This window comes from Pyrgilauda ruficollis, unplaced genomic scaffold (genome assembly GCF_017590135.1).
Source record: "Pyrgilauda ruficollis isolate IOZ18807 unplaced genomic scaffold, ASM1759013v1 scaffold59, whole genome shotgun sequence".
Lineage (NCBI taxonomy): Eukaryota > Metazoa > Chordata > Aves > Passeriformes > Passeridae > Pyrgilauda > Pyrgilauda ruficollis.
Genome location: NW_024527599.1, coordinates 3784055 through 3794619, shown reverse-complemented (window position 1 = coordinate 3794619; position 10565 = coordinate 3784055). Strand labels below are relative to the sequence as shown.

The window sequence follows — 10565 nt, the reverse complement described above, 5'->3', positions numbered from 1 at the left end:
CGATCCCTGACAACGACCCCTCAATGGATCCCTCTCGGCGGCCCCTCGCACCAATCCCCTCACAGGGACCCCTTACATCGGCCCCTCACAGGGACCCTTCAAAGGGACCCCTCACAGGGACCCCTTGCACCGACCTCTCACAGAGGCCCCTCACAGGGACCCTTTACGCTGACTCCTCACAGGGACCCCCTGATACGGACCCCTTACACTGACCCCTCACAGGGACCCTTCAAAGGGACCCCTCACAGGGACCCCCTCACAGGGACCCCCTCACAGGGACCCCTTACACCGACCCCTCACAGGGGCCCCTCACAGGAGCCCCTCACACAGATCGCTCACACCAGCCCCTCACACGGACCCCTCACCGGCCCCTCTTGCCAGCCCCTCACAGGGAGCCCTCACACCCACACAGCCCCACTCCAGAACCTTCCCCACTGCCTGCAGTCCGTGGTCTCCCCGCCCCGATGAGGGTCAGTGCTGGGGGCTGTTTGTGGCACAAGCTCGTGTCAGTGCCTGGGGCACAGGCTGGGCTCTGCAGCGCTGGTGTCACCCTGGGTGAGTGGCACCCATCTGGAGCACCCTCATTCCACTGTCCCCAGCTCTATCCGCACGGTGTCACCCCCTGCTCTGTGGCAGATCAACAGGAGGGTTTGGGACAGCTCTCCACAGCTGGTGGTGTTGAGGCCAAGTGCCCAGGAACATGAGGTGGCACTGCTGTGGCACCTTGAGGGACCTCCCTGAGTCAAAGACATGCTCTGGATCACACTCCAGATCAAGCTGCTGAATTTTCCTCTTGAGGAACTGCCTGCTCCTCTGAGAAGAGCGCTGGTGCTTCACTGTCTCACATTGATTTACAGTCCATTACAGTATTAGTAATGGACTATTCCAAGGCATGATGAGGCCTTGCCAGGACCTTGAGAAAAGTGCTTGAGTGGCACATTTGTTGGGGGAAGGGATGGATGGAGATGTTTTCCACCCATTGTGGCGCTGGAGCAATCACACTGAAACTTCACTGTGTGTCATCAAGTACCTGGGGCTGCCCCAAGCCCTGGTGAGCCACGGAGACAGGAGCTGCAGCAGCAGTGCTGAGTGCCAGGCAGCTTTTGGGCTGGCAAGAGAAGCTGAGATGCCCACAGGATCATTGGGAAGGGGCAGAGGGTTGGGTGGCCACCACCCCAACGCCCTGTGGAATGGCACTGCAGGACAGAAAGCAGCTGTCAGCCCAACACCTCACTTTATTTGTGTGCATCAGCATCAGAATGCAGTAGAGATTGCTCTGTAGACTGATCCACAGCCCACATGCCTGACTGCACATGCATTCCTTGTTGGAATAAGCATGGAGGGCAAGAGCTGGCATCATCTCATGCAGCCCACCTGCCTGGATGGTGCTCCAAGGAAAGGTTCCCAGTGACCAGTTCTAACAGTTCTGACCCTCTAAGCAGCAGCTTAGAATCAACAGATGCAAAGAACTACTTGTATTTTGAAAAAACATATAAACTTGATCCCAAAAAACCAGTTTCAGTGCTTTATCTCATCATCTCACACAATGGCTTTGCTTGACCACTAGAAATGATGTTTTCTGGGTGTTCTTTACCTGCAGCAAAATGAACAGAAGAAATGAAAAATCACCTCCTAGAAAAAAAAACACCACAAGTGAGTTGAATTCATCTGGGCTGTGTTCAGCTCCAGAAAGCTGCCAGCAGGCTGAGGATATGACATTAGGGTTTTTTTCCCTTCCAGTGGTTACACACAGGGGTAGCCAGAGGCCTGGGATGGCCAGGGAAGGGCAGGATTTGTTTGTGTCCTGTCATGTTCCCAGGGACCCCTCTCTGCTGGGATGTTCACCAGCCAGAGCAAGAGCTGGGTGGGTTTATTATACTGAGTGAACTTTTTCAGGTTCTGCCAATTTTAAAGAAGGAATTCATTTGGAATAAGTCTGAATAAGCAGTCAAATACTTACAGAGCAGTTTCTTTTGGTTTCTTGAAGCACTGAAAAGAAAAAAGCAGTCCTGTTATCATTCACATTTCCTGGCCGTGGGGATATTGTTACAAATATTGCAAGTACATAATGCCTTCCACATGAAATATCTAATATTTGATTTATCTACTGGTAATTCTAAAGCAGGAGGTAGTTTGTAGCAGTTTTCTAACAGTGAAAAGCAACACTAGGAAATAGAATAGAAAAGGTAGGAAAAAAACCCAGGGCACTGCAGCAAACAATACTAATTTTTTTCCTATGAAACTAGAGCTTTCCATACCTTTAAAAATGTATCTTTTCGAGCCACAATTCCAAAAAGTATTGTGATTGTAACCACCACGACAGCAGCAATAACAGCCTCCTTGGGAAAAACAGGTTTTTTATCTGTCAGGAAAGAAGAAATTGGATATATGAGAAATTCGTGCAGTCACATAACCCAGAACATTTCACAGGACTGTAGAAAGACATTTCTTTTCCCACAGCTGTCACTACTGAATTAACTGTTGCTCTCCCTGCTGTCTCCAGACTGACTCTGTGTGTTAGTCCCCTGGAGAGAAAGGAGCTGAGCCTGTATTTTAGTGAACTGAAGCACAACTTCTCTCGCCTTAAGCAGCAATTTGGGCATGACAGAATCCTGTGGTCACAATAAGATGCTTCAAGCAAGACCTGAGGTGCTTTAAACCACACTTGAGCGTGCCCTGTCAGCGTGGTGAGAGCAGCAGTGGGATGAGCCTGCCCCGGGTCACACTTGCCAAATGCTTTTGAACAACAGGTAGAGCAGGAAAGGCCCTTCCTGGTGCTGTGGTCCCAGGCACAGGGGCAGGGAGAGCTCCTTGCTCTTGCTGTGCCCTCAGAAATCCATGCAGGGAATTTACCACACTCCTCTTACCCTTCGTCATACAAATGGATTGTTGACATTATAAAAGAGAACAGAGAGTTATCTGTAAAGCTCATTATTCAGCAGCAGCCTTGTTACCTTCAACTATGAGGTGGAAATCCCTTGTCCCATTTCCCAGGCGTGATTCCATCACGCAGGTGTAGGTCCCGTTGTCAGATTTCTGCACTTTGCCGATGGAGAGCTGAAAGACCTCGCTGGTCTGGTACAGCTTGTGGCGACTTTGCTGCAGGGTCAGGATCTGGTTGTCCTTTAACCAGGTGCTTTGGGCTTGAGGGTTGGATTTGGAGTTGCAGGTCAGAGTAACATCTTTCTCTTCTTCCACATGGAGGGTCTCCTCTCCACTCAGCTGGGGAGGGACTGTTCACAGGAATGCAGTTCAACAGGTCATTAATAATGCTGCTCATAGAATCACAGAACCATTTAGGTTGGAAAAAGGCTTCTCAAATTGAGTCCAGCCATTAACCCAGCACTGCCAGGGCCACCACAAAACCATGTCCCCATGTGCCACATCTACACATCATTTAAATCCCTGCAGGGATAGTGTCTGCATTGCTGCCCTGGGCAGCCTGTGCCAGGACTTGACTCTTTCAGTAAAGGAATTTTCCTTAATACCCAATCTAAGCCTCCTCTGGCACAACTTGAGGCTATTTCCTTTTATCACTTTTTGCCTGGGAGAAGAGACTGACTCCACGTTGCTCCAGCCGTGTAGAATACCCACATTTAACACAAAATATGTTCCCTTCACACATCCCTCGTGCTCCTGGTTCAGTGTTCTAACAGATCACAGTAGTGCAGCCTTTCCTGATCCCTGGGAATGAGGAGGGCAGCCAGTGGCAAAGACTGTCACTCCAGTATTTCCTCTGCCCTGACTTGTATCCTTGGGAAATAATCTAGGTGGAGGCAGGGACATGTGCAGAGTATCCTTCTTAAGGGCTCACCCACTCCTATAAAAGAGCCCTTAGATCAGCCATAAGCACCACTGTGGGAAGGGAGTGCCTTATCACGTAAGTTATCTCCTCCTAAACGCATTTTTTCTCGGTGAAGACAGCGTACAAGGGTGCAAAACACCGCCCAGACAGAGCTGCTCAGCCCACGACTCCATCCCACCCCAGGCATTCCACACAGGAATCCACCACGGCCACTCACACTGCACATCCAGGGTCACAGACAGCTGCACAGACTTGTCCCGTGCCAGCCTGCACGTGAAGGTGACTCCGTTGTCAGACTCGTTGACAGGGGATATGCAGATGTTGCTGATGTTCACTTTATTGCCATCTTTCAGATCCACTTGCCCAGTTCCACGGTACCAGAGCAGCTCCTCGGCCTGGCTGCTGTTGTGCACCAGGCACGAGAGGGAGACGGCAGGGCTGAGCCCTGTAGACAGGGTGAAGTCAGCAGCGTGGTTATTTACAGACAGTTCCAAACCTGCAGAAGAAGGAGGACAAGGACATTTAAGCATCCTAAGCCATACTCTTCCCACAAAAGCTGCCACACTCACTTCTCCAGGCCTCAACCTTGGAGGAGGGATGAGACTTTCAGGCTTCAATCTAACAGCTGTTTTCAGGTGGAATGTTAGTTTTTAAGACAAGAAGCTGTCTTCATCTCAAAGCTCTCTCCGCAGTTATTTAAAATACAAGTCAGCCTTTTGCAGCGTGAGCACCAAGACCTGTGACAACAAAATATCTGAAGCCAGAACTGACAATGTGACACCCAGCAAAAGGTCATTCCCATCCCATCACCCTCCTGCTGCCAGTCACTGCTGCATCACCACTGTGCTCAGTGTTTGATACTCTGTTTTTCCGTTGGAGCAGGATGCCCTTGGGAGTATAAATGAGTTAATCAGCCCCTCAGCTGTATCCTGGCTGTTGCAGATCTGCAATTTATCAAAGGTACAAACCTCAGGACATACTAAATGAACAACCAGTATGGGAAATGAATTATTGTAATGGGATCAAACTCACTAATAATGAATAAAAAAATATAGCTCAGATTGTAAAGGTCCTGTAAATATAAAGAAGTCTGAAGGTCTCTGTCTGAAGGTGTTCCCAGGTGGCCAAACCTATCACACTTCTCACTGCTTAGAGCAGGTTTGGAAACTGTGACCTCATCATCCCTGCTGCAATAATGCTGGAAAACACTGACATTTCCCCATTCCTTTCTCTGCTACTCCCAAATCAGAGGTCAGTTTTCAGACAGTCCTCTGGGGATGACCTCCAGAACACTCAAAATCTGGGATGCTGCTGTGCCACAACACCCAGCCCTGGGCAGTTTCAATAATTGGTGTGATGGGGCTTGGACAAAGCCAGGATGGATTTTTCCATTGCTTACCTGTGGCCACACATGCCAAGAAGGAAACAGCAAGGACGGGCACTCCGTGGGGCACGGCGGGGTTGCGTCTCTGCGCCATCTCGGAGCAGAGCTGGCTCTGTTGGAGAGAGGATCACAGCACTGCTGCTTCTGCTCAGGGCTCGCAGGGGTTAATCCCTGCAACCATCAGACACCCCGGGGAGAGCCCCCACAGCGGGCACAGGGTCACCAGGGAATAAACTGAGTCCATTATTGCCGGGCATTTTCCAGTTCAGAGCAGATTCAAGGGGGTTTTATGTCTCTAATCTCCATTACATGAGTTTGTTGTCCCTGATAACCTGTCAGTCTGGGGAACCCGTCTCTGGATCAGGTAGCACTGGACTTACCTTGGCAAGAGTCTCTGGAGAGGCTGCTTCGGCTGGGAAGTGCACAGTTCTTTCCCCTCCTTATTTATAGGGTCTGAATTTTAATATTTTATGGTTGTTCAGTAAGAAGTGAGTCTATAAAATGGGTTCAAGGCCTCGTTCAATTCCTGGATTTCTGAGCTCCCACAAGACTGAAGTATTTGCTGGGCTCTGCTGCCTGTTTTATGAGACTTTCTGAGGCAATGAGTAACTAATGAGAGAATTCCTGCATCAGCCATAAAGACTTTCAGCCAAAAATAATACCTTTTTTCCCCCCCAGCTTTCTGTGTGTTCACAGCACTATTTCAAGCCACAGGGATTTTATCCTAGATTATTCTAGAGCAGGAGTAGACGCTGATTTGTCTCTTTCTGCCCAAAGCTCCATTGCCATGTCCTCCTTTGAGTGGAAAATGAGAAAATTCACTGATTCAGACTTTGAACTGCATGTTGGCAGAGGAGAGAGCAGACACTGTCCTGCTCAGCAGCGTGTACCCCAGGCTGCTCTTGTGCTTAGCTCAGCCCTGGGCACCCCCAGCACAGAGCAAGGGGGTCTGTCCCAGCTGTCCCCTCTGCTGGGACAGCTGTGCCTGGGCTGTGTGTCCAGGGCACAACTGAAGCACTTGGCTATGTGGAAATCTGTCTGAGATTGCTGTTTGCGCCTCAGAGGGTGATGGTGATGTGGTCACAAAGCACGGGGTCCTCTCAGCCTTCAAACGTGTTGTCACTGCTGCCAGTGTCCTTGCAGGCACATCACTCATCAGGAATGGGCTCAGCAGAGCCATAAAGTGCATTTCATGAGCAGGAGGAGCCTGGGATGTGTCCTTGGTGTTTTCTTGGCCTGTGGACACTGTGTCTCAGCTCAGTGACACAGAAATGGGCAGGGAGGGCTCCTGCTCTGGGGCTGCTGCCTGCACACACAGCACAGGAGCACACAGCACTGCTTATTTGTGGGGCTGTTGCAAACAAGGGTCACCTTTGAGTGTTTCTTAATGGAAATCTTTCTGTGTTTATGGGTTTACCCTTAAAATCTACAGGGAATCATTCTTCATTAAAAAAGTATATGTGTACAAAAGTGCCTTGAAGAGAGAGTTCTTAGTCCCCCTACTAAAAAACTGTCCTGTCCTTGTAGAATTCAACTAAATGTTGGCTTATGATTCAGTACAAATTTTAATCCAAATGCTCTTCCTAGGAGTAAAGGATCTCTGTGGTTTGGAATTGAGTTGAAATAGAGAGGGATTCAAAGGAGTGGACTGGGAAATAGCTCATGTGTTCCCACCACAACGTGAGCCAAAGACGGGAAAGTGAAGTCCATGCTCCCTCTGGTCACTGCACTGCACTGATTGACACCTCTGAAGGAGGTGGTTTGGAGTAAGTGAGGATATATAGAAGGAAAAGGTGGATTTTGGGAGTTTTTCTTTTAATGTAGAAATGACAGTAGGGGAGAAGATTGTCAGACAACAGCTGTTCTGGGGGAGCTTTGTTATGATGTGAGACCCAGCACCAACTGGGACCTGGGTCAGATTCTGTCCCAGCAGGTCCATGACAGGCAGTGAGGTGAGCTGAGGTTCATCTGGAGCAAGGGCAGTGTCCTCTTTTGCAATGGGCTCAGGATCTGCTGGAGGAAGAGGGACTAGAAAATCAAGGTGTTACCTGGCCACAGGCACTGAAAGGCAGCTGTTTAGACCAGGTAAGAATTACTTTCGCAATGGCTTTTTACACTTTTCTTTTCACACAAGGTGTAATTAATCTTGTGGGTGTCTAATTACTGGGGCCTAGAGTTTTGTGGGTTGCGTTCTCCACCTTTCCATTACGTTTTGGAGGGACGTAAACCTCATGTTCCAGAATGCAGAGCAGCCATTAATGACTCAGACTGGGAGGAACCTCTTCAGGGAAGCAAGAACTCCATAACTCTGCACAGCAAAGGATCCAACCCTCACTTTTGAGGTTCTTGGATCTGCACTGCCAAGGCTGGATTAGACAGTGTCAGTAATCCACCACACCGGTTCCTGCTTGTCATCCTTATGGCAACGCTGCACCAACAAACCCAGAATAAGACTGTTGTTAAATATGACTCTGAACAGCCTCAAAGGAATTAATTAATAAGCACCAGTCTATTCCTGGGTGTAATCCAAGCCTTAGAAACCTGAGCAGAGAAGATTTAGAACATGATAGAGATTGAGCAGAAGTTTTTTTTTTCCATCAGGTCTCTTCAACTCCAAACTTCCCAGCAGTTGGGTTCTGTGTGGATCTCCTCAGTGCCTGCAGGAGCAGGGAGCACAATTCCTAATCCTCCACCCTCTCACTAGCAGATGAGATCTTGATTTATACTCAGCAGTTGTGAGGGTTGATGGTTGCTCCTGGAGTCGGGGGCATGGCAGGATCTGCACAGACATGTGGAAACGCAGGATTGTATCTATGGTTTTGTCAAGCAAACAAAGGCTCTAATCCTGCTCCAGAAAACATGTTTCTGCAACAGTGCCTGAGGCTCTGCTCTAAGGCTGCTCCTGTCTTCCTACTCCTCGTGGTTCCCCACTTCTAATCCCTTCTTAATATGTGGTGCTACATATTTTGCAACACTTCCATTGTTGGAGGATGACTGTAACACCAAATCCAGTGCCTCTCCTTGCCAGATAACTGGGCTGGAAACCGAGGCTGTCTGGGAATGCTGCTTGAACTTACTCAGCACTTCTGTTCCCTCCCACAAAACCTATTTTTTTCCAATAGGAAAAAAAAAGTTTTTTTTAAAAACATTATGGAGGTGTGATGTGCCCTGATTTCTCCCAGCCTAGATCCAGCATATTTCTCACTGGTGAGATGGACAGATCACAAGTATTTTTTCCATAAATTTGTTAGTAAATCTGTTTTCTGATGATCTTTATATAAAGGTTCACATGCCGTGCTGCTGAACACAGAGGAATGATGAGTGAACTTTATCCTTGGGAAGGAGTAAGAGTAGTTAAAGAAGCACTAAACCAGTGAATATTGTGACATTTTAAAATAAATTCAAATGGAAAATAGGCATTAATGAAGAAACAGATCCTGGGATCTGGAATAATGAAGTGGAAGAGAAGCCCTCAGGAAGGTGAGGCTCCAGCACAAGTGTTGGACGTGGATGCCACCTGCTGGGTACCCACCCATGAAAGCTGGCAGGGAGCAAAGTCTACTGGGAGAGCTGGAAACCAGCTGAGATCCCTGTGATCACCTTGGCAGGAGCTCCAAGGCAGAAAATCCTGTAGAAAGCTGAAGCCACACTCATGACTGGGGAGGATGCTAAACCTGGTGCCTGCTTCATGCTGATGGCAAGTACAGGACATTCCCGAGCAGAATTCCCAAGGCTGCTTCTCTTTCAAGACTATTCTGCTGTAGCTGCTCTACAGCCTGGACCTCAGATATTTTTGTCTACCTAGGAACTTTCATCACCAGTGGGATTTTTTGGAAGTGCTCTCTGCTGGAAAACCAAGTGGTGATTTGATCTTGTGAAGTGCTGCCAAACAGTGTTAGCAGTTTTAACTTTCCTGCTGTGGGGTCATCCCTCACTCCTTCTGTGAGGAATCTGCAAGGACTGAGCTGCCCCATCTTTCCAGTTCATGGGGGACCATTTGCTGCTGATCTTCAGGAGAAAAATCACATTCCTGCTCCATGGTTGGAAGCACTGTGGAGTGTGGTGAGGCAAAAGCCCCAGCTCCTGAGTAATCACCTTTTTGAGTGCCACAGGCAGAGATGAGGAGGAGGAGGAAGAGGAGGGAGAGGAAGAAGAAAGGGAGGAGGAAGAGAAGGAGGAGGCAGATCAGTCCCATACTGTGTATTTTCTCACTCAGGGATGTGGAAGAGCTCTCCTGGGCTGGCCCAAGGAAATGTGAAGAGTTTGTTGTTGCTGGCTGCTGAGCAAATGAGCTGGTGACTCACCAGCCTTTGCCACATGCTGCTTTTACAATTGGCCTGCTGGAGTTCCAGACAACTGGGCTTTTATCAGCTAAAAAGGGAAATGAGCTCAGTTACTCTGGGTAAATCCAGAGCAATCCATTTGTAGACTGAGGACTTAAAGCTATATAATGATCACTTCCAAGAGAGCCACATTCTCTCTTGACATTCTTTCTCCTTTTTGGTATAAGAACATCCTGATGACCAAGATCTTTTGGCTTTTCCAGTTTAATTGTATCTGGGGTATATTTTTGATGGATAACCCCTATTTCCTGCTTGTTCCTCTCCTAATGGTTGTGCAGAACAGATAAGCCCCAAGAAAGAGAAGCCAATTTACTCTCTCTTTCCTCGGGGCCCTTCTGATGCTGTACCATGCTTGGCTCACACACAAGTTTGCATCATCTGATCTCTTGCACAAAGGATGCTGGAATGCCATGAGATGAAGGAGTCATTCCACTGATGGTTCTCCTGAAAATCAGTTTTATGTGCTAGACTTGGGGCTTGTGTCTCCAACAGGAAATGCCAGAGCTGGGAAGCAGATGTGTACATGAGATGCTACTGGCAAGTTAAACAGGAATTGGCAGGAAACTGCTGTTGAAGATGGACACTTCCATTGTTTTATGGACTGCAAAGTGATATTTGCAGAGTAAGATGTTCTGCCTTTAGTCCATATCATCTCACCTGCCTCACAAAGGGAAATTTGATGGAGGAAACCTCAAAATACTGTTTATATCTCCTCTGAGGCTCATGGCTGTGCAGTCACAGCCACATGCAATATAAACATCACACTGTTAAAATGTCTTTAATGCCCAGAGGTCCGATCTGAGCAGGCAGCTCGCTCAGGGCTGGTGAAGACAGAGGCACCAGGAGCAACACCTTGTGCCCCGTGAGCCACAACTTGTCACCGTGCCCAGGCAAAGGCCACCCCGTCGTCCCTCCCCAGCTCCTGATTTGTGTTCCGGCTTTATCCGCTGGACAAGTGGGGCCTTCGTGACCTCTCCAAGGCACCGGGGCATCGCCCGGTGCTGCTGTTCGTGCTCCTGAGCGCACTAACTCC

At 48.6% G+C, this 10565-nt stretch overlaps 1 protein-coding gene across 1 annotated transcript; it reads right to left on the bottom strand.

Moving 5' to 3' along the window:
• Positions 1-1956: 1956 nt before the first annotated feature.
• Positions 1957-5283, bottom strand: TMIGD1 (transmembrane and immunoglobulin domain containing 1). The gene is made up of 5 exons (XM_041482884.1): positions 5205-5283; positions 4023-4301; positions 2955-3233; positions 2259-2362; positions 1957-1989 (listed from the first exon to the last, which is right to left on the bottom strand). Exons 1-5 carry the CDS (start codon positions 5281-5283, stop codon positions 1957-1959), a joined length of 774 nt encoding a protein of 257 aa, XP_041338818.1.
• Between the last annotated feature and the right edge of the window lie 5282 nt (positions 5284-10565).

Coding starts and splice junctions, on each gene's coding strand:
- TMIGD1 (XM_041482884.1), bottom strand. CDS start 5,283: ATGGCGCAGAGACGCAACCCCGCCGTGCCCCACGGAGTGCCCGTCCTT. Junction 4,302..5,204: donor CTTGGCATGTGTGGCCACAG/GTAAGCAATGGA, acceptor CTTCTTCTGCAG/GTTTGGAACTGTCTGTAAAT. Junction 2,363..2,954: donor TTTCCACCTCATAGTTGAAG/GTAACAAGGCTG, acceptor CTTTCCTGACAG/ATAAAAAACCTGTTTTTCCC.